Source organism: Crassostrea angulata, chromosome 10 (genome assembly GCF_025612915.1).
Source record: "Crassostrea angulata isolate pt1a10 chromosome 10, ASM2561291v2, whole genome shotgun sequence".
Taxonomy (NCBI): domain Eukaryota; kingdom Metazoa; phylum Mollusca; class Bivalvia; order Ostreida; family Ostreidae; genus Magallana; species Magallana angulata.
Genome location: NC_069120.1, coordinates 10,917,993 through 10,942,060, shown reverse-complemented (window position 1 = coordinate 10,942,060; position 24,068 = coordinate 10,917,993). Strand labels below are relative to the sequence as shown.

The 24,068-nt window shown below is 33.7% G+C and overlaps 3 protein-coding genes across 5 annotated transcripts; 2 read left to right on the top strand and 1 right to left on the bottom strand.

Annotated features, from left to right (window-relative positions):
• The first annotated feature begins 2,498 nt into the window (after positions 1-2,498).
• Positions 2,499-3,548, top strand: LOC128164879 (uncharacterized). The gene is made up of 2 exons (XM_052828939.1): positions 2,499-2,867; positions 3,117-3,548. Exons 1-2 carry the CDS (start codon positions 2,499-2,501, stop codon positions 3,546-3,548), a joined length of 801 nt encoding a protein of 266 aa, XP_052684899.1.
• Positions 3,543-20,140, bottom strand: LOC128167292 (kappa-type opioid receptor-like). 3 transcript variants are annotated; one of them, XM_052832917.1, is made up of 3 exons: positions 20,059-20,140; positions 7,105-7,356; positions 3,543-4,519 (listed from the first exon to the last, which is right to left on the bottom strand). In XM_052832917.1, exons 2-3 carry the CDS (start codon positions 7,118-7,120, stop codon positions 3,549-3,551), a joined length of 987 nt encoding a protein of 328 aa, XP_052688877.1. In that variant the 5' UTR covers positions 7,121-7,356; positions 20,059-20,140; the 3' UTR covers positions 3,543-3,548. The 3 variants fall into 3 exon arrangements, with proteins under 3 accessions (XP_052688877.1, XP_052688875.1, XP_052688876.1); XM_052832915.1 differs by lacking the exon at positions 7,105-7,356 and having other exon boundaries at positions 20,059-20,122; XM_052832916.1 differs by lacking the exon at positions 20,059-20,140 and having other exon boundaries at positions 7,105-8,070.
• A 785-nt stretch (positions 20,141-20,925) lies between these two features.
• Positions 20,926-23,198, top strand: LOC128166323 (uncharacterized). Its single transcript, XM_052831421.1, has one exon. The coding sequence runs from the start codon at positions 21,493-21,495 to the stop codon at positions 22,651-22,653; it is 1,161 nt and encodes a 386-aa protein (XP_052687381.1). The 5' UTR covers positions 20,926-21,492; the 3' UTR covers positions 22,654-23,198.
• Positions 23,199-24,068: the final 870 nt, after the last annotated feature.

Here is a 24,068-nt window from a genome sequence, read left to right as displayed (position 1 = left end):
CCTGTTTGTTCCCGGGGTTTTTTTTTTGACACATTATATAAACGGCAGCATGGGGGATCTGATTTTAATCAGATTGCACTGTACAGTTATCAGTGTGAAATTTAATCATGATTTTCAATTAGATCCAAACAACTGACGTCATAAAGAAATACCTCAGAACAGTGTAAAAAATGTCAATTTTCATACAATTTTAATAACATTCAAACAACAAGTGTGTATGCTCAACAAACAGGTTTTCTACCCACGACAAAATCTGATCAAAGAAAAAGAACATTTTCATCTCATTTAAACTAGATTGCAAATTTAGTATAGTCTCTTACATCTACGTCGGCCAAAAGTACAAGGAATTATACGAATGGATAAAAAACACGTCAGCCAAAAACTTACAAACCTACATGCATGTACTGGAAATAATTGTTTTTAAAATGATTTTTGTAATCATATATATGGACCCTTTTTGTGAAGTATAGTAAAAGTTTTTATGCTAGAGTCACCTAAGGCGGCGGGTAGACTCGGGTAGATTCCTGAGGAATAGCATGTATACGTACACATTAGAAACATCAAATTCGGAGAAACCCTCTTTCAAAACTAACAATGAAACTGTTCATTTCATTGTGAACTCACATAGAAACGGCTATCGTTTGTAGACGACGGGAGATTTTGCAAATTAAATTGGTATTCGCTGTTTACAAAAAGCCTACGCTATTGCTAACCTACATATTGCACCGACGTTTTGCAAAGCAATGACGATCTGAAGTGGAAACCTATTTAAAAATGAGATGTTTCTTGCATGTGAAATAATGGATGTCAGATATAATACTTTTATTTACATGTACTCCCAGTTTAAGCATAGACAAAGCTTTTAAGCATAGACTCCAAGGTTTTTCATTAAGGGAAGACATTATAAAGATGCCAGTTAAACAATAATCGCGCGATTTGGGTTTGTACAATCAAAAGACCACTCTTTCTAAAAAAAAACTGGTTTGGAGAGTGAGTGAAAATTTCCTACAGATTCATTACACCAGGATGCAAATATATGCAGGAACAAAATTGAAACCATCCATTTTCAATTTTCTTCACGTTGTGATAGAGGTACAGATGTGATATTACTTTACATGTATTCTGACAAAGCGAAGAAAGAATGGTGGTGTTTTTTATGACGTATATTTTTTTCAAATAATATCTGCAATATAACTACATTAAAGTAGTAATATTGCAGATATTATTTGAAAAATAATATATGTCAGAAAGGACAGTAGTTTCAACAATATCAACATTGGAAATTATAGGGAAAGTGCTCTTCTCCAGAAAATAATGCAACATTTGATATTACTGTTGATCCATGGGGTGTTGTGTATATTCAAATTTGTCGAAAATTGGATACAAAGCCCAAAAATAGAGTTCCAGTAAAATGGATTTTTTACTTAAGAATATTAGAAAGAAGATCAGAGATGGAATCAAATCAAAATATTAAAATTTACCTAACAAATGTTTAAAGCCCTGTGTAGCTCAAGACCTGTTACATTTAATAAAAGAGAATGAAGTGTTTGATAGATATACCATTAAAGCACATAGACAACAGGGGGGTTATACAGAGTGGAAGGCTGTAATTGTCGTAAACTGCAATAATGTCCTTGGTACATATATGTCTTCTCTACGGTTTAACACAGAATAATTATCTGTCTTATCAAAAACGAAGTTTTGGGGAAAATTTCGGTAATCATGATAGGCACGATAACATTAGAAAGATGGCCTCTTTCAAATTTTACAATGAAGTATCATTAATATAAGTTTCAGAAAATTGAACATGTTTACTGGTAAGGACTGAATCTTGTTTTTGTTTTAAAAAATCGTCGTAATATCTCCCTAATTATTATTTTCTATACAAAACGTGTTTGCATTAATTGGTTTTCAGTATATTTTCCTGCGTTTTGTTTTAGGGCGACACTTCCTTCAATGTATTTTTGTTCTATTACATATCTAGCTACAGGGTAGAGAGTTTATAATATTGATAACTAATTGATCTTTGTTTAATGACTTTATATAGATTTATACTGAATGAGTAATTGTACTTTAGTATTTTAGGTTTCATCAATCGATCTCGATCTCGGAAGAGTGTAAGGTTCATTAGCCATCTCTATATTTACATAAACGTTCACTTTGAAAATAATGATTTTCCAATTTGAATCTAAATTATAATAGAAATGCAAACAATTTTAAAACAATCGAAGCAAATTTAGGCCTTTAACTTTTATTTCTTAAATGTGGGTAGTAGCCATCTTTCTAATCAAATGGTCTTTGAATATTATCAGATAAAATTCATGTGTTATATATATATATATATATATATATATATATATATATATATATATATATATATATATATATATATATATATATATATATATATATATATATATATCTGAACTCCAGGGGTTATTTATTTGTACTGAAATCAATTAATTATATACAATAGTTCATTTTTCAGCGCAAGAAACATGAATGTCAGTGACAACTCGACAGGGAACCAGTCATCTGTTCCGTTTCCGCCGGAAGCTGATACTTCCGCGCTCATTGTCTTCTTGAGTCTGCAGCAATGTGTGTTCATCTTGTCTTTTTCCGGGAATCTCGTCGTCATCATCGTCGTACTCAAGTACTTGAAACTGAACACATTCAGTAACCAGATGGTCGTAAGCCTAGCGGTTACAGACCTGTGTACGGGGTTTGCCAGCGGAAGTCAACTTCTCTACGTTCTATTTCCGGTCATGGACCAAAATAAAGTATCTTGTTTCTTGAGGTACCGCATTGTTGTGACCATGACTCTTGCCTCTCAGCTATCTTTGGTCTTTTCTACTCTGGATCGCCTGGTAGCTGTTTACTATCCCCATAAGTACGGCGATATCATGACAAAGTCGCTCGGAATCTTTTTCATCATCTTGGCATGGTCCTTTGCTATAATAACAGGGATATTGCCATTCCTTACTGAGGATAATTGGGACGACCTGCCTTTTTGTTTTTACCATATTATGTTTGATAAGTATCTATATCTTTTCGATTCCTGTTCAATTATATCTTTTATGATAGCTTCATTTTGTATGAATTTATTGATTTTAAAGACAGCATGGGCGTTTTTAAATCGAGTAAGGCCGGCATTCGAAACTTCTCGGATCCGTCAGAAGAGGATTAAGATGAAGAGTGATGTCAGTTCCGCCAAAGTCTGGGGTTTGGTGACGTTGTTTAACTCTGTCTGCTGGACTCCTTTTACAGCTTTCAACATAGGGATCGGGATCGGAGTTTCGTACACTACGTCCGAGTTGATTGTTATGAACTGGCTTGCTTTTCTTGGCATGTTCAACAGCATAATGAATCCGTTTATATTTGCCTGGCATCGCCAAGATTTCAACAAGTCCTTGAAAAAGCTCTTCAGGGTTAAAGAACAACGGGTGGATCCTGTAGTTGGAGTTAACGTGGCCACTCTTAAAGTTTCTAACACCACAACCACAAGAAAAATGCACCGGGCGTCTACTTCACATACAACCCATTCGTAACTAACTCCCAATTGACGATAAGTTCTGGGTCATGGATGTTTCCCTCCCTGTCGAGTTTTTGCCAAAGCAAGGCATTAGTTCGAACCACTTTCGTCTAAAGTCATTTCTTTGCCATGCATAGATAAATGGGTTCATAATACTATTAGAGATTCCTAAAAACACCAACCAATTAGAAAGACTGTAGAGCTCATCACTGCTTATTCCCAACCCATATCGGATTTGGAAAACGGTATAAGGAGTCCAACAAACTGTAAATATCACTGTAACGAATGCCATAACGCGGGCACTGCGGATGTCTTTCTCTATCTTTTTCTGTCTTTCAACGTTTAAAGAATTTCGAGGCCTAATTCTGGACTGGTATTTCCAAGCTGTGTGTAGAATAAAACAATAAAGCACAACAGCAATGCCCATGAACAAGAAAATAGAAATTCCGTAAATGAGGTACACAAATCGATGAAAAAGCAAATCATAAAACATGCAAGAAACGCCTGAACCCCAGTTGTTGGCACCTGCAAAGGGGATCATAGCCGAAAGGGCCCCAAATATCCACGCAGTGATGATAAGCATATTTGAGACTCTTTTGGTTACCAAATGTTTATGATAATGAGGGAAACAAATTGCCACAAAGCGATCGAAAGTCGTAAACGTGACTAGTGCCTGGGATGTTATGGTCATCCAAGTTAATACCTGGTACCTGAGAAAACAGGCCACCATATCAGTGTTTAGACTGAATATAAAAAAATACAAGACCTGCACGCCGGCAGAAACTCCAGTGCACAAATCAGCGATGGACATACTGACCACAAATTTGTTCGTGGCCGTCTTCAGTTTTAAGTACTTTACGAAAATGATGATCACAAAAATGTTTCCGAGAAACGCCAGAATAAACACTAGCTGCTGTAGACAGATGAAGGCGATTAGAACTGTGGAGAAGACTGGTTCTATCTCAGTGGCATTAACCGATGGCATGCCTAAAAAAGAAAACGGAGAAGGTTCAATCTACAAATGTATAATGACAAAAATCTTACAACAAGGAACACTTAACCGTCGTTGCTACACGTATGTGAGTTTTTTTTTTTTTGGGGGGGGGGGGGGGGGTTCGGAGTACGATTGTTCGAACAATGTGTAAAATATTTAGTACACATTTTTATAATGATATTTGTTATTCACCAATTTTCTTTTATCAAGAAGGTTCAGTATTTTTATCAAAATTTGTATTTTATGAATGATCTTTGAGTAGCAATTGTTTTTTTTGTTTTTTTTTTTACAATTTTAATTGTCAAGATCTGACATACATGTATGTACATTGTTAGTCATAATCTAAGTAACTATATTGCAAATGTTAATTCTAGATTTGAAAATGCCAGGTTTGTATAAATTGCAGAAATTAGTGAATGTATTTGTAACGTATACGTGACAAGACACTCTAGGCAATTTCATTAAATAAAAACACATCACCGAGCTGTTAACTTTTAATCCCGTAAAAGCCACTTTGACGTTATTTAATTCTATCTATTTATGACAAAGCCTCTCATTCTCTTCCTGCAAATGCTCGACACGTATACATAAAAAGGCTGAAAAGCAAAATACTCCAAAGTGTTATGTTTAATTAATCTGTATTTATAGATCGTTATATTGTCTAAAAATAAAATAACCAGGACAATCTTCCTGTGTACTGATCATTATCACGTTAGGATATATCCTGTGTGACGACGCTAAAGTTGTCAGTCACCAGCAGCAATAGCAGTCAGTCAGCACGTAGATTGTATAGCAGCCAAAAGCGAAAGCCATCAAAGAGCTGGGAGCTAGTACTTTGACGGAAAATTGTTTTTTACATTTTAAAAAACTTTTAAAATATCATTATACAGATAAATAAAAAGATAATTAATTAAGTTAACCCCCCCCCCCCCCCCGGGATTTGTTTTGTTGTTTTTTTTGTTGTGTTTTTGTTTTTTTTTTGCTTGAACTGTTAGTGATATTGACTGAAAAGTAATCCATCGCCGGCTTAAAAAGATTATTTACATTAAAAATTAAATTTTTAAAAATTAAATGAAAAATCAGTGTGACAACTGATCATCGAAGAAAGAATATATATTTATCAATATTAAAACGCAAAGTAAGTCTCTGTTGAAAAAATTGTAAAATTGTTAGCTGTATTTATCAAACACAAAAAAATCAATTCAATTTTAAATTTTTGATGAAAATTAACACGACCCCCTTCTTTTCTTCACTGTTTAAGGAAGGTTATATTGCTATTGAAGATGAAGAGTGAGACAGAATGACCGATAGATTACATAGTCTCCTCCGGTTTCACCGGTAGGGCAATAATAACTTCACTGTAGACTCTCACAATTTTTTGTTTCCACCATTTTTTGCTTTTTATACTACATTATGTATTTCAATATTAATAATAACACATTTGTACCCACATTCAGTTTTTCTGTTTTGAAACGCTCCCTCTACATGTGTATCTTTTCAGATACTACGGGGATTTTGTATTTGAAACGACATGAAAAATACCCGGGTAATATTAATGCCAAAAAATTGTGCGAGGAGTCTCGAGAATTTCAAATTGCATAAAAGGTGGCAGATTGTTCCTTTATAAAATCCCCGTAAAAAATGTAATTTTGTTTATGCCATACATTGATTTTAATTGTTTCCACTGACTAATACGTATATGAAATAAGATAATCAACAATGGTTCAATGGGCTGACTACAATGAAAATTGAAAGTGAATACAAAACACACGAACAGGTTGATAAACAATAGTTTTAACTATTAACATTTTCTGTGGGTTATCTAAATTCGATACATGTATTTTAGCATGTTAATCTGATATAAATTTAAGCGGTGATACAAGTCTTAACTTTATTGCGGAAAACAAACGAAAGAAATGTGAATATTACCAAACAAAAAAAATTCTAATGATGATTAGTTTATTGAACACGTTTTAAGGAAATTGACATCTATGACGTCACGGGACAACGTGATACCAAAACTAATCGTAACACCAAGGACAAAGCTGATTGAAAGCATGGGCTGTATAAAACATATAGTCTAGTCAATCTGTCAAAATTTCAGCAAAACCTCAAGAAAATTGCTACAAAGCTAATTACCACTGAAATCAAAGGTGTTTGTATACAGTTTTATCATTTTTATAATTTATTCTTTGCAATCGTGCCTAACACTTTAAATGAAACATTTTGTTTAGACAGAATAAGTTTTTAAACAGCAGCAAAAATTTTGCTATTCATATCATATTTAATAGACGTTCACTACCTCAAAGTAAGACATGTTTGTCAGTGTAAGATAGGTCACAACGGAATAATAATTTAAGGAATATTAGACAAGAAATATAAAAAAGCGATTTCTAGTAACTCATCATAAAAACAGATTTTTGCAATAACATAAAATTACCGTATGGTTAATTTTTAATTACTAGTAATCAGGTAGTATTACATGAATATTCACATACACTCGGAACTCATTCCATTATGGCGAAATTATAAGAAGTGAAATGCTCCGTTTGATTTGACTTTTTAGCAGATCTCTTACCTCTTGCATCAGGCATTGTTTTTGGCTAATGGAACCAGCAATGTCTCTATAATTAAGGCTCTCAAGCTGTTAGTACCTTGTCTGGAGTTTATGATTCTCTGACAGTGATTTGCTGGATGTCGGTTTCTGTATGTGGCCAGTCCGGCGTTTATGGGACAGTAGCAGTTGTGTAAATGTCACCTTACTACCCATGTTGTAAGGAGTACCATAAACCGGCCAATTCACTGATTGGTTTAATAATATCGGGTTCTCCTAACGAAAAGGAGAGACAATATTTAAATACACGTGTTATTGAGTGTGTATACTGACTTGAGGGGGTTTGTCAAACGCTGTATCAGCAGAGACCCATAGTAGGACAACTTGCTGGAATCTGACTCCCACCCATACAGGACGCTTGTGTTGTCTTCTCTGAAACTGAAACTTAACATAAACTCAAAAATGCACTCTAAACCCATGGGCATGCATTATTCCTGACGGAGTTACGTTCTTCCATGTTTGTAAATCGCTCAAGATTTCTACAGAATAAAGTATCAATCTTTCGATAACATATAAAAATAGATCATCGGTGATTTAGTGTAGTAAATAATCCAGAAATTGATAGGAAATGGAAGTCATAGAGATCGGCATCAATATACAAATTAATTTAATTCAAAATGCTGAATCCCTGTGGATATTCAAGTATCTATATAAAAGGACATGTAAGTGCAAGGTTATCTAAACGAGCAAATTGAATTGATAAGTTCGATTAATTACGGTGACGATATGAATTCATAATTGATTTTGTTGTGATTATGTAAAGGTTGACGACGCCTCATCCGTGACAAAGTCGTCATTAGTATTTCAAGGCATTCCAATCAAACAAATGTAGAATATTGGCGGTAAATTGTTTTAGATAAAGGATTGGATTAGGAAGAAAAGTTAGAATCTTTCTTAATTAAATATTGGAATTTGTTATCTAAAAGGATTGGGGCGATACTTGCCTCTTACTTGCAGATTTAAAAGAAAGGTATTAAAATATATTTTTAGACTAGCAAATGAATATCAATGAACTTGTACAAATTAGAAAAAAATTAAAAGAACATAAGAGAATATAACGAGAATGAAATTAATTTGAACAAAGATCGATAATTACTGTTTCGTCAAGTAAAAGATCTATGCCTCTAGATCAAATGTACCCAAAGTGATTTTCTTTCAAAGTAAGCATGACCCGATGAAATCAAAATAAAGAAAAGCGGAAAACAAAATTATGAAAATGATGATTATTTCGAAGTGTTAAACAGCAAACATGACATTGATTTAATATGTTTTAACATTGATAAAGCGTTGGTGTGGTTAGATTGCCAGGTATTAATCAAAGTACTGAAGTAGAAATGAAAGCGGAGCTCTTCTGATGTGTCATTATGCGTATTTTGTAGTAAAAACTGGCAATTTCTCTCTCTCTCTCTCTCTCTCTCTCTCTCTCTCTCTCTCTCTCTCTCTCTCTCTCTCTCTCTCTCATGCTTTTAATGTCGGAAATGCGCCAGAGAGCGACTGAATTGTTTTGTTAGCGGCTATAGCTAAAAATATGTCTGTCTAGTACAAAAAAATCAACAGTTGCATTGAAATTTGAAACAAGCGTTATATCTATGTGCAGCCAAACACCAAATGCCTTGAAAAGTAGTTCAAAAAATTCATGCGCATTGTATATGTGCCCAATACGCACAGTCCTGTTTAAAAAACAAGTAATTAATAAGAAAGGAAACAAATTCAACGCTAAATTTATTCACAAACAATTAAAAAACGATAGACTTGACAAACCATGGCTTTTTGTGTAACTATTTGGTATAGCGGAAGCTTTTACTTTGACGCTGCTGGGTTTTTTGTTTATTTTTTAAGTTGTGCTATTTATAGTATCATTGGCGATTTGCCTGTCTACAGCCAGGGCTCTGCTTTCAGCAAAGCCAGGCTAAAAATGTCCAGTCAACTTCTGAGGATTGAAAGGTATAAGTGAGAAAATGAAAGTCCTACATCAGGTTAACACTGAGATCCGGTTTCAATATAGGTGGGTACTATGGCATCGTCGAAACTTAAGGGTTTCATTTCTTTGAAAGCAGCCGTTGTGATAAATAGAAAGCCCGTGGGCTTCGATAATGGTAACCACTATGCATGGTTAAGGTATGCCACACTGTTTAACATACACATAAATGTATATGCCAAAGTCAAATTGATTTAAGTGGCACAAAACTGCTGTGAACAGAACCCATGGGTTTTCTATCCGTTACACTGGTTGAAAGCAGTGTAACGGATAGAAAACCCGTGGGTTCCGACGATGGCATTTGGGGGCGAATGATAAGATGTGTTTACTCCATGAATTTTTGATTTCATAGTCTATCATTATATATGATTTTCTTGTCGCTAAATATCTCAATATATTTTGATAGCATAATTACATTCAAATTTGAAGTACAAGAATTTTATGGAGATCAATCAACGATAGAAACAAGGCAAAATTATATAAATGATGTTTCCGTATATTAGATTGCTTTGTTACTTTTTAGATGAGATGGCATTAAATAATTTTAACATGTATATTTTTTTTTTATCTTTCTGGCTCATACGCAGTCAATAGCATTATTTTTAAAATTTTCACCAAGTGTCTTTTTCCACATTTTAGAACGGCTGTAGAATTTTCTCCGATCAATTTTGTTAATAGCATAGTAAAGGGTTGAACATTTTATTTCGTGTTAGTTCGTCTGCCAACAATATATTTTTCCATGGTAGCGATAGTTTATTGATAAAAAAAAAAGTCAGACTAGTCTATAACCTGATGTAAATTTAATTCAAATGTTTCATCTTCCGTCATAAAACAAAAGAGCTGAAATGAATGTGTCTGGAATCGTAGAACTAACACAAAGAAGTAGAACAGTTATACGATTCACTTTTGCATTTGATGTCATATGTCGTGTATGATACTGATGTCGTGGTTTTTCTACTTATTCATCATTTTTCCAATAACAACAGTGGCATCGAAAGCAAATTGATAGTGTGGGTTGGGGGGGGGGGGGGGGGGACTAGACTCATCAGACAGATTACGATAATTTATGGTACTAGTTGTGGCAGCAAAAAGCATATGCGGTTAAATGTTCTATTATTTGGAGATTTTTAACTGACTCGAAGCTAGTCTGGAAATGTTTTAAAACTTCTTTTCAAAAGGAAAATCTGACCTTGACTTAACCGACTAGACCTTGATTCAAGTTCATGCTTAAAAAATGCAGAATTACTTGGTGTTGAAACCTTTCTGGGCTTATTGAGGAACATTGCATCAGTCGCATTTTTGACCTATGCATCTTCAAAGCTTTGCGTCTGGAATATCATCTTTTATTATACTTTCATTTTAAATATTGAAATCTGATTGGTTAAGACGCAGTTGATAATCCGTTCTATTACCCTCAGCGTTAGCAACACACTTGGCAAAGGGTAACACAACAAATTGTTACATGCGCGTAAACTATGCGCGTACAGTTCGTCATAGAATTCATATCATTCAGATAAAAAAACAGGTAAGTTTTCTTTAAAATTAAGACATTCAGTATAATAAAACAAATAGTGCCCTTTTAGGAGGGTAAGAGTTGAAATTGACACCCCTCAAAAACCATTGTCAACCTCCGCTTCGCGTCGGTTGACAATGGTTTTCTCTGGGTGTCAATTTCAACTCTTACCCTCCTTAACAGGCACTATTTATATAATATACATTCACACAAAGATTCATATTACATCTTTTAGTTTTCTCTAAAGGAAGAGACAGTGCGGTTGCAAATCCTTAAGGATATTATGAATAACATTTTCTCATATTACATACACAACGAGGATTTTAAAATACACATAAAATTAGAAAACGATCATCGGTTTTATTCATACCATATAATTTCGTCGATTAAACGGTGTGTCATAGAGAAATTTAGCGTTATCGTAATTCACATCAAATTATTTACATTCAGTGTATATATCTCCCTATGTTTGTATGAGAAATGTGAGTTTCATTGTTCAGTAACACACATAAAGTCTAATCACTGTGTATAAGCACAAGTAAACGCCACCACATGTATTGAATAAATTAATATTGTTTTATTTTATGGAATTTTAATCTTTAAAACTTTTAAATTGTTTAAACTAAAATAGTTTCGTTTTGTTTAATTTGTCTGCAAAGCCTGTGCTGTTATAGAGCCAACGATATTTAAAACTAAAAATTCAATGTACAAATAAATCATCAAATGCACGTGATAAAAATTCAAGTTCATTCACTGAAAATAAAATTGAATTAAATTTTTTATTCCATATACGTATTTGATAATTTATATGAATGATGAAAATATATTTAAAAAGGCCAACAAAATCTTCATAAGAAATTATCATAATTATCATTTTTTTTTTATAAACTTAAGGTTTAAGATAAGTAAACTTTAGATTTGAAATAATTAAACAAACAAGAAATTCCGTTTATAAAACACCCGTTCTGCTAAATTAATCCTAAACGTGACACTCAATAATAGAACAAACGTCGATGCTTCCATGTCTCAACCCCTGCATTCCCCGCGACATCTCGGGACTGTGGGGATAATCTTTTTATATCTTTAGTTTTGACAAGACAGGGGGACCGATCAAGATAAGATCATGCATACTGGTGATACCAAAGACCTTTTTGGCTGGGGTAACTCCAAAAGGTCAACACAAAAGAACTGAATGTCAGGTGCAAGGAGCCCTTTATCCCTTTATTTGTGCATTGAAATTGTGTATTAAAATTCCATAGTCATTCTGAAGATCGATGACGATAATTAATGTATTCAATTTATCAGCGCTGATCTTTTATTGTCCACCCAGAGTCTTTTCGGCTGAAAGATTACTGGCTCTTTGTACAAAATTTAAATAACTTCGCTAAGTGCCGCAGTGGTATATACGAATTAAAGGCACGAGAACCTGATTGGCAACACTTAGCGGATATGGTAATTTTCTGCATTTTAGAATTTTGCGTGTGCTGCTTATCTGATCTTTAAAGTTTGTATTAATGTATCAACTTTAAAAGAAAAAGAGGGACTATTTCAGTTCATACAAAACGTGATTTTTTTTTCTCTCTCGGGATTTAAGCACGAGAGGTTTTAAAAATATTTATCTTCGCAAATCGTCATTAGAATTCAAGTGGAAAGGAATATTTTCGATGCAGTGTACTTCTTTAAGAAAATATTTACAGAATGGAGTGAAAGACTGGGTTTTCTGTTGTAACCTTTTCCAATTTTACAAAATAAAATGAACCGATCTTGGGCATGAACAGGTTGACTTGTAAATCGAATCGATATGTATGAGGGAAAAACAACGACGGAGTTTGACTACGGTAACGGATTTATAAATGTGTTTATTCCTCGAGCTGATGGGACGATCGTAGATCCGAGGAAATTCCACCCACCCTCCCCTGTCTTCACGCTTGAACACATCTACAAATTCAGCGAGGAAGTGAAGAACGACCGACATTTGTTTTTGGATAGGAAGCCTTATTTTCAGGGTTTGTACGGAGAAAACTTGGAACAAATGAAAGAGAGTGTGTCTAAAAAGGGAGATAAAATGCAAAACGAGATCGAAAAGGAAAGCAATACGCCTGTTAGCGTTGTCAAGCTTTCTGTTGATGCTTCGACCAAAGCGATTCCTAGACTACGGGACAAGCGTTTTAATGAACGGTTAAGTGCCTACGTCAGAAAGAAAGCGGTTAGTGAGAAGATCGAAACCAATGACCACAGTAACAAAGAATCCAAAACCCTGGCGGAGAAAACCAGCACCCTTCTTCAGAAGTCACCCATTCAAGATCTGACACCCAGACGACCAAAGATCAGGCGCGGGCTGACATTTCACACTACGTTACCTTCTAAGAACGATATGTTTCGATTGCCGAGACTTAGCTCGTCGACACCCAGTTTTTCGAAACAAAACACGATGTTAACTTTGAATACGGAGAAAACCATGTGGTTTCCTGATGACGTAATCGACAAAACGTATCAAAAATTCGGATACGGCCGACAACCTCTTCGACCATCATCAAAACCGAGCAATATTTGGCGACAATCTACGGCTTTATTAGAACGGGAGAGATTACCTGTAACTAGTAGGGCAAAGTCTGTGGAGCTTTATCGTACGAGCAGAACGAATGTGATGGTTAATAGTCTCTACCGACAGCAGACGATGACATAGACAGCTAGTACTCTATTTGAAATCTCATCATTTATCGTGCGTGTTAGGTGTGGTACAGATATTATGTTCAAAGGGACCTGGACACGGTTTCAGATGAAAATTTTATTTTTGATTTTAGGAATAAAATAGTTACGTTTGTATTTTGAATGATTCATTAAAATTTGAATGTTAGAATTCATGTTACAAGCAAGATACAGAGGGAAGAAGTCGTTGTTATGTAAACAAAGCTCGAGTCTTATATTTGTTTACAAATACTGTAAAGTAAAGGAGATGCCATTTCTTTATCAAAATAAATTGTGGAAACATGATAAACTGATTAAATGGGTTCATAAATAATTTCATCACAACAAACAGAAACATTAGATTGAAACTTATACCAAAACAACAAATATGTAAACATTAACAGGACTCGAGCTTTGTTTACAAAACAAAGAATTCTAACCTTTGTTACTCGAAATTTGACTTTCAAATTTTGTCATAGCATTGAAAACATCTTAATTAACAATTCTAGACATAAAAATTGAAAAAGTAAAATTTGAAAATTTTGAACTCAAATTGTGTCTTAGTCCCTTTGAATTATAAGTATTAATTTTACTTGACGTATTTTATCTGCTTTAATATCGGTTTAAACCACACAGTTCCGATTATCACATGAATCGCATTTTTCTGTTATAAAACCTTTGTGAGTGTGAAATGTCGCTTCCAATAACACCATTTCAGGACGAATTTGAACCTCTTTCGGCTTTCAAAGAATCGTTTATATTGTTATATAGCAATATTCGAGTGAAAATCAAATTGTCATGATTTTGCCTTGTTCTATATAAAAAACAATAATATCTTCAATACATCAAAAGTTTAATCCTGTTTTTCAATAACTTGACTTGTATAGATGAAACTAAAGGCTTTAAGTTATCACTTCAAACGATTATTTCACGTTTTCCCTGGGTATTGCCCAAAGACCAATACTTTATATTTCCAGTAGTGCACAAAGACGCATTGAAAAAAATGCTTTTAAATTGAAAAGAAAAAACCCTCGTTCTACTTATCAATAATGTAAATTAGTTTTGAAATTGAAATGATATTAAGTTGGCATGATAATAGACATTGTTCAGAGATTACAGTGGCGTATTATGTAGTCAAGTACAATGTACAGCTCAATGTAGACTCTGGGTGACAAGGGCCTTCTAAACTACTGGGATATCAGCCTTGATGCATGTGCGGAACATGTTATCAGATAAAAATCACAATCTATTTTAAAATTATTCCATTGAGATGTTTACTTTTCCCAATCAGCTGATTCGATAGAGTAATCGCATGTTGGTCATATGTTGAAATGCATTTTACCTCTGCCCAGCATTTTAGTTTCATCGACTCAACATTAAATAGTGTACAGCGATAGGATAAGTAAATACAGTGTAGTCTGTGAGATTACGATGTTGTTTATGAATAAATCAAAAATGACATTTCAGATCCTTTCATAAACGGTTTAAATCAATGCCTGGCTGTTTGCAAGTGTTAGTATCTATGACGAGCAAAAATACCAGGTATTCTGCTGCTCAGACTTTTATCTACTTTTTTAATCAGATTGCATAGATTTTTAAAGAATTCAAATAAATCATATATTTGTAAACATTGTTGATATTCCAGATTCACGCGTACATAACTCAATAAGGTTTATGATCAATATTCCATGCATCAGACAAATTTAACCCATAATCTACTGGTATTTTAAAACTGCTTTATCGATAATCTGTACAAAGTCAAAACAATATTGATGGTCGTATTCAGTTTTATTCTCGCTTCATTGTTAGTATATCCACATTCTAACAATAAAGCGCGGTTGTTAACAAATAAAATCAACAAAAGCAAAGATTTTTCCCCCATTAAATGGCTGATAAAAATTCACAGATGTATCGTGATAATAAACAGAACAAAGTTTTCAAACATTTCATGATAACATACACCTATACTGAATTATAAATTCACATTTTCGACCTTAGATTATTGTATCATTCTAATGCAATGAGCAAAATTTGCATCATCGTGCATTTGCCACCATTACCACTTTTTTTATCCTCTATACTACGTGTCACGATATCGTTCAATAGATTCCTCTTTACCTATTGCTCCGCCAATTTTTCAAGGCATATATTTTAGCAGTCTCCTTTACAAAATATTTGACAACCTTGGTGATTGCCAGGCACGTTTGTTTTAAAAGACAATGAACAAATAGCATTTAAGGATCCTAGCGCATTGTTACATGACAGTCAAAAAGCATTTATTTTGGTAACATCTTAACAATAAGATTGTACATAGGAACAGGTCATTGGTTCAGTGGTGTAGGGACCAGGGATGTAGCCAATTTTAGGAAGGATGAATGGTCAATAAATTACCCATAAGATCGAACTTAAAATTATAAACGTAGTATTTTGTTCGCCAAAAAATAATCGAGAAGAAAAAATCCCCAAATTTTGCGTTGAAATTTGAATATTTTCCTACATCTTCATAAACAGAGCTCTTCATCTCGAGGAAATTAATACAGGCTAGAAACGACCACGACCACCACGAGCCCAATGTCAAATGTCAATTTGTAAAATGTACACCAACCCAGTTTTTCAAATGTACTATTTGATACAAGTCTCCTCTGTGTAGGAAGAGCTGCAATATGAAATTGTGTTCGAATTTTGATAGAGTGTTAGAAATCAATGAATATTTTTAAAAATATTTAGCAGACCGCAGTCAGTCAGAATTGAATGCATTGCATGATATTGAGAAGGACGTGAGAATACTTCCTGAGATATGTGTAGGTCTTCCAGGAATTTATGAATAATGCTTAAAGCAACTGAAAAATTTGAAACGTATACAGATCAGTATTGACCGTAATTTTTCAAACACCAGTCTGACAAGAACATTATGTATTGCACGTCGATTGTTTGTCTAAACAAGCTGGTTAAAATCAGAGTGTATTCGGCGTAAAATGCTAGAAAGTCATAATTTTTTTTTAAAAATCATATATTAAGGAGAGAAGAAAAGGAGGCCATGCCTGCTCCCCGATCCTTTTCATTTTGAAATAAAATTTTGTTTTAATTAAATCATATAAAAAAATATCTAAACCCTTCAGAAATTCTTATATTATAAGTAGAGCCAGATTGCATAAGCTCTCTCAAAGTATTCAGCATATATAACAATGACAAAAAAACTTTATTCTTTATACTGAATTATAGGGGGAAAAGTGTGAAGATTGCACTATCTATATGATAGATAAAAATTGTTTTCCAGGAAACATATATATAATTCCTTTGAAATCCATTGAAAGTGAAAGGAATTTTGTATGTACTTCAACTGTCACAATCAACATTATTACTTGTTTCTTAGGAATACAGTGGGTAAATTTGAAGTTAAAAATAGCTGTACTGTCTATTTAATCTGTAAACTTTACACCTTAGTCTGTTAAATTTACAATTTAATCTGTAAATTTTACACTTTAATTTGTAAAATTTACACTTAATCTGTAAAATTCACACTTTATATGTTAATTGTTTGCACTTTTATCTGAAAAATCCACACTTTAATCTGTAAAGTTACACAATAATTTGTAAAATTTTACACTTTAAAGCGCAACATTCATACTTTATCCTGTAAAATTGGCTCATATATTAACATACATTGGAGAGTTTTAATAAATTGCGATGTTTATTTCAAAACATTTTGGACCGAAATTATTTAATTAGTGACTATTTCAAACTAGATTAAATTTAGTGACATCATTAAACAAAAGTGATATTTGTAAAAAAAAAAAAAATTGTGGTTTTTCAAATGGACTTAAGTGGTTTTATACCTCGGTTTACTGTCCCACGTTCTTAGATGATTTCACGATCAAACTAACAAACAATTTTGATTTACTGTTTATTCAAAGAATAAACATTATACTAGTATATCATTTAGTCTTAACCTTGATTCAATATAAGTACTTTCAGTACTGTCATTTTTGTTTGCGTACTACAAATACATAGTTAAATAAAATTGTACTGCATACAAATGAATAAATTTGATGCTTTGAACAGGTAAAAGTTGACGACTGATATACATCTAGCAGGCTTGAAGACTGTGTATTTGCATAAATTTTAGTAAACAATAGTCAAATTTCAAAATCCACAAAAATGGTTACGGATAAGTGTATTTTTGACGGCCGTCAAATACTTAACTTGTGGTCGCCGCCAGATACAATGCAGCGGCCACCAGTTTTATATCTGGAAGCCGCAATCGTTTTCGAGGGGTGTCAATTTCAACAGTTACCCTCCCAAACAGGCACTATTTATTTTATTATACTGAATGTCTTAATTTTAAAGAGAATTTTACTGCTTTAATATAGAAATGAAGTGAATTCTACGACGAACCGTACGCGCATTATTTATGTGCATGTAACAATTCGTTGTGTTACCCGTTGCCAAGTGTGTTGCTAACGCTGAGGATAATAAAACGGATTACCAACCAATCAGATTTCAGTATTCAACAATAAAAATTATAAAGCGACCGCCATATAAATAAGCGACAGTCGCCGTCCGTTTATATGGCGGACGCCATATAATAATCTTATAATAATCTTCTTGCATTCATTTATTCATTCATTCTTTATTTCTTTAAGCTTTTGCAGGTCATCAAATTATTCAAATATATACTAAAGAACATAGTAAAGTACAGAAGTGGGTATTTTACAGAAGTTGTGGCACCTGCCCGATAAATAAGTAGTGGCCGCCAGATATTATCATAATATGTGTCGGCTGCAAGATAATTATCTGGCTCCACCTAATGAAAAATAGTTTTTACCGGTCACCATAATTTACGCCCTTCTTTACTTACATTTTATATCTCTGAGAGTCTCATATTTAAACATAAAAGGGTTTATGAGAAAATTCCTTTAAAAAGCAGTTAAAAAAAAAGAAAAATGGACGTGTTGGAACAAATATTTTCTAGACAGAATGATTACAGTTTACAGTACATTCAAGCGCCAATCTTAAATTTATCATTTTTTTCAGTTTCTGTTCAAATTTCAATCTGATTTAAAAATTACCAAAGTAAGTAAAATTGTGTAAGCTTTGACAGTCCTTTATTTAATCATGGCAAGCAGCTGATCATGAGTGACTGATTTTAACCAATAGATGTTAATAAAGTAAATGGTGTATAAAACAAGTTATTTTTCAACAAAATATAGAACTCTCTCTCTCTCTCTCTCTCTCTCTCTCTCTCTCTCTCTCTCTCTCTCTCTCTCTCTCATATCAATATAGTAATCATTGGAAATATGAGAGTTATCGAACTTTGTTCAAGTACATGTATATTCACACAATGCAACGTATAACTTTATGGTATTTTCATATTAATGCACGAAATGAAATTTTTTTGCATAAAATATGATATCTCACTTATTGATTTTGTTTTAATATACACGTACTGTATACATTAATGATGAATTTAAGCATGAAAAAATTGATGTTTTACAGAAGTTTAACTTAAGTCGTGACCATGTCCTTTAAAGAATAAAGCGAGAAAAAGTTGTTACCCGTTAACGGTCGGGATTCGAACCACCCACCGATGGGACCCGGATATAAAAGAGAATTTTGTCCGAGTTCAAACAGGTCAATGCCGATAATTATATATATTAACAAAGAAATTAATATAAATAAACACTAATCTCTCGATCATTATGATTTCAATTGGCCATTTAAACCCACCTATTTAAAATAGTAAGCTAATTCAGATGTATTAAGCTATTTGTGAGGAGAAAACAATGTGAATTTAAGTAGGATACGTTTTAATATCATCTTAATCAATACATATGCTTTTAAAAAATGTTTAATAAGATGGGATCTCTGTTCTGGGCCCTATCTGTTGAGACCGCTGGGAGTTTTTTAAAGAGATTTTTTCAGAAAATATTCAATATTCTACTCTTTAACACCTTGAAAAGCTGTACGTTTCGCCAAATAACAATTTTAAACAAGAACATGAGAAATTAAAAACTCTGGCTTTAAAGTTCTGCCCGAAGACCATTTAGGGATTTCGATTGCATGAATAATATTAATGCTGTTAGCAAAAACAATTTTCTAAAACTATTATTATGTATCCTCAATATCAGCTTACGAATCACTTATACAGAATATCTTTGTATTCTGTCTCAGAATAACAAAGAAAAGGGATTGAAAAAAAGCAATATTGAAGTCACTTAGATCATTTTGAACATTTGTAATACAAGATATACGCCGATTTGTGCTCATAAATTCAAAGCAATATTTCTTTTAAAACAATTTAATGATTAGATCTAATAAGAATTATCCGATATGTTCAGTCCTTAAAGTTACAAGGGTGGCCCAGCAATATAAAAGATACAATTCATATGCGACATATTTCCGTTACGCTGTACGTATTATTGATGGTTGATGGTTCAGATTCATCTAACTCCATTTATTATCTCTTTGTTCCGGACTCATAACATGATTTTTGCAGCTGCTATCAGACATCTTCATTTCCCGACAGTTTTTCGGATGTCCCAAAAGATTTAATTACAATATAGCATGCTCATCTCTTGTGTCTGTGAAATGATGAATGACTTCAAACAAATGCCGATTAATAAAAGTGTTAATGGAACATGGCTAGGAAGAAAATTATACACCATCCAAGGAGTCATTCTTGATAAATATTGACAAGCAGATTTTGTAAGGAAAGGAATATAAAAATAATTTTTCTTACTTTGTTTGCACTTATTGGTTGGAATTAAAAGCATTTCTCTGTTTGGGTTCTATACATGTGTGTTCCCTGTGTCCAAAAAGATCTATTAAAAAAACAAAGATTTTATGTTCATTTAAAAAAAAAAAACCTCAAAAGATGTAGATTGCTTAAAACTTTTTTTTACCGTTTATGTATTTCTTTGCTATTACATACAAATATAGTTTACATTTTTTTTGCTATTTCAAACAAAATGTAAACAAACCGTTTGTCCTCGCTATATCTGATGCTTGACTCGTTTACCTCGAGGATCTGAAGACCTACACTGTACAACTGATGTTGGTCACCACAAGCACTTTTATATGTCAGTCAAGGACTGCTATTTTAAAAAGTAAATAGTTTAATATGGTCGGTTTATGTAATAACTGTTTTGCCTGCTTTGTAATATCTTCAGTGGTAACTTTTTCAATCTATGTATACTATCATCAATTGTAACATTTTATTTCCCCCTCGATATCGAACAAAAAAGAGAAATTACGTTTAAAGTGCCTTTTTATGGCAATATACCTATATTACGTTAGATTTTTTCAACGGTTGCTCAATACGCTGTATTTAAGGATTTCACGGATAAATCTTTAAAAATATAATTGTCTATACAGTGTATCTGCCACTCAAAACTCAATTCAGAGATATGTTTCAGTATAGCTTGATGTGATTGCCTGAATATACAGCAGTCTGTATTTTACACGTCTCCAAACGTCCTCCAAAGAACAAAAAACGTCAATGCTTCTTACACCACGTCCATTGTTGCGTCGCTTATCGATGTCTGGACAATTAACTGATTACCAACGATTACCTGCAAACGAGCTTAACCACATTTACAGGAGATTAAATGATAGGTGCGTCTTTCAAGACAATTGTTTTTGAAAATCCCGATTAAATCTTCACGTAAATCCTAAAACAGTAGGCATGCAGATAAAGTTTCTCTTATATATAACAGGGGGCAGTTCCCGTTTCCTTGATCCTACTTCAAGGACCAAGGACCTGCAGATGAAAATATCAGGGTTCTAAGGTAGAGGAGTTGTTAGAAACGATCGGTTATGGATTATTGTATCGTTGATCTTATGTACAGGTGCCAAGACTGCTTGAGGTAAAACAAAAAGCTCAATGGATTACTTGACGTACAATTAGTTGGTGTGCATATCTGCGTGGAACATGATGTTAATTATATCTCTAGCTATGATTGTTGAAACAAAGACTCCGAAATGTTCAGCACCTTTATGACAGCTGTTTTAAATAGAACTCCGAGTTTTATTGCATTAAAAAGGCAGAAAATTTTATCAAATTAAGGCAATCGGACAGAAATTGCATTACTTAGACAAGGTGTGACCATCGTCTCGGATAACATTTGGACTTTTACAATTCCTGAGAGGATTACATGATTCGAGGCTCGAAGTGATGGCTTCAGTAATGCCGTCAAAACCAGAACAGCAAAAACCCGTCCCAATACAGGAATTGGATATTTCTCCCGATTCTCTGGTCTTCACGCAAGGTAAAGATGCCAAGAATATCAAAATCAAGCAGTTTCTCTGTGTCCGAGACGTCATCCCGAAGACAAACTTGTATCAAGCGATTCTTCTGGAGAACAGGAGCCAAGACCGCCATCTACAGAGGACCCTGTCAAGTCTCTCAACCAGACAACTGAAACATGCAAACTCCTTTGATCTCACAGCGAGGACTTTTATGGCTATGCAAGAAAGGAAGCAGAAGAAATGGAAACGTGAGGATGAGATGAGGTTATCTAGTATGAATCTCCCTAGCCTACAAGGGTCGGAGAATTTGGCTCCTAGTCTCGATGTGATGTACCACATGCCTGAGTACTCTACGAAATCGAAACCAAAACGAAGCAAATCGAGAGAAAAGGAGAAAACGAAATTTCCAAAGATGCCATATAGTATTAGACGAGAGCAGACTGAGATCGTAACTTACAACGAAAAGACTTACATGACAAAGTTACCTGAAATGGTTGAAGTCGATCAAAATGCTCTTCAACATTATGACTTGTATCGTGGAAAGAAATTCCTTAGTGCGGGTGCTACAAAAACTGACGACAGATTCAAACACCTTACAGACACACTGAATCCTGCTCATTTGAAGGACTTGGATAAATATCCACTGGAAAATGCAACAAGTAAAAGCCGCCTTTCCAAGTACAGCAGTTCTTCTCGACTTTCTTCTCGAGAATCAGACGACGATAACGCATTTTCCCGCCATATGACACCCAAACAGAGGGCGAGTTGGATGCTGACCCGACCGGATACATACTCTGACCTACTGGATAAACCAGTCTCCAAAGAAGGCAGACCTAGGCCGAAGAGAGAAATATCGGTGTCTTTCGATGACCACCCAAAAGTGGTTAAACGAAGCGAAGAGATTCTGGAATCGTTTAGAACTATGGATGTGAAAAAATTGGCAAAATCTATTTTGAAAGATAAGAAGGAAAATACAAAACCTGAAGATCATGGTGCAGAATCCTCTGTTGAGGAAACGGTTACGGGAGAAGAAAAGAAAGTGTTCGTTCCGGGAGTCAATGTGTATTATTCCACAAGCAAGAAGTAATGGCTAACAATATGAATTGCTTCAAAATTAACATGTAGGAGTCATAGAAACAATCTCTCTCTCTCTCTCTCTCTCTCTGAAAAATTTGGCGCTTTAAATCGCAATTCGAGACCAAGAAACTGTTCTTCTTAATTTTTGCAATTCATCGGGTAATGTCATTTAAATCCTCCTTAAGATGTTTAACTGCGTACGTTATACAATACACATACATACAATCCAGTTCAGCGCAAGGTCGCCGAACAATCCGGCGGAAACCCAAAACACCTGCTTATAATTCAGTGGTATATGTAACTGTGTCTTATTGAACTCGGAGCCTGTTGGGGATTTTCTCTTTGATGTGACATGAATGAGAGACAACAAAACAACCTTGAATGATACACTATTCATTGCAGTTAAAATTGGGTTGAGAAGTACATTTGAACTCCAAGTTTTGAAATTTAAGAATGTCTGAAGACCTTGAAAATGTCAACCGCCTATAACAATGTGGTGCTTGTTGGGTTACCTGATGTCGTATATGAAAAATAAATATAAATTGAACACTTGGATCGATTCAGGTCATGTTTACTGCTCATTTCTCCTTTGTGTTATTAGACTTACCTCTTGCCTCTTACCATCATTGTAGTAAGTCTAAAACAATTGAACAGTCGATCATTATATTATCATGATGCAATTGTAAACGTACTGTTCTGTGCTGGTTAAAGAAAAAAGGAATCGTTCAGCAAGTGTTGTTGAGAGCAATGAAATTATGATTAAAACGCAGCGGTAGAAATTCAACACAGCAAAGCAGCACTAACTTCTATGATTTTGTTATCCAAGACATAGCAGTGTTAGATATTCAACATAACACCGGCACATTAACACTCAGACTTCCAATCAGACAGAGAAAACGGCGTAACGTCCATCAACAATCAAACATAAGCTTTTTTCTAAAAAGGAGTTTTGTTTACTTTAAACTATACATTATTTTCTATATCAATAAATTAGCTTCTGGTGTAAATGTTTAAAAAAAATTATCAGAAAAAAAATCTTTATAACAAACAATCAAACATCAGCTTTTTTTCAAAAAAGTAGTTTTGTTTACTTAAAACTATACATTATTTTCTATATCAATAAATTAGCTTCTGGTGTAAATGTTTAAAAAAAATTATCAAAAAAAAAATCTTTATAACAAACAATCAAACATCAGCTTTTTTTCAAAAAAGTAGTTTTGTTTACTTAAAACTATACATTATTTTCTATATCAATAAATTAGCTTCTGGTGTAAATGTTTAAAAAAAAATTATCAGAAAAAAAATCTTTATAACAAACAATCAAACATCAGCTTTTTTTCAAAAAAGGAGTTTTGTTTACTTAAAACTATACATTATTTTCTATATCAATAAATTAGCTTCTGGTGTAAATGTTTGAAAAAAATT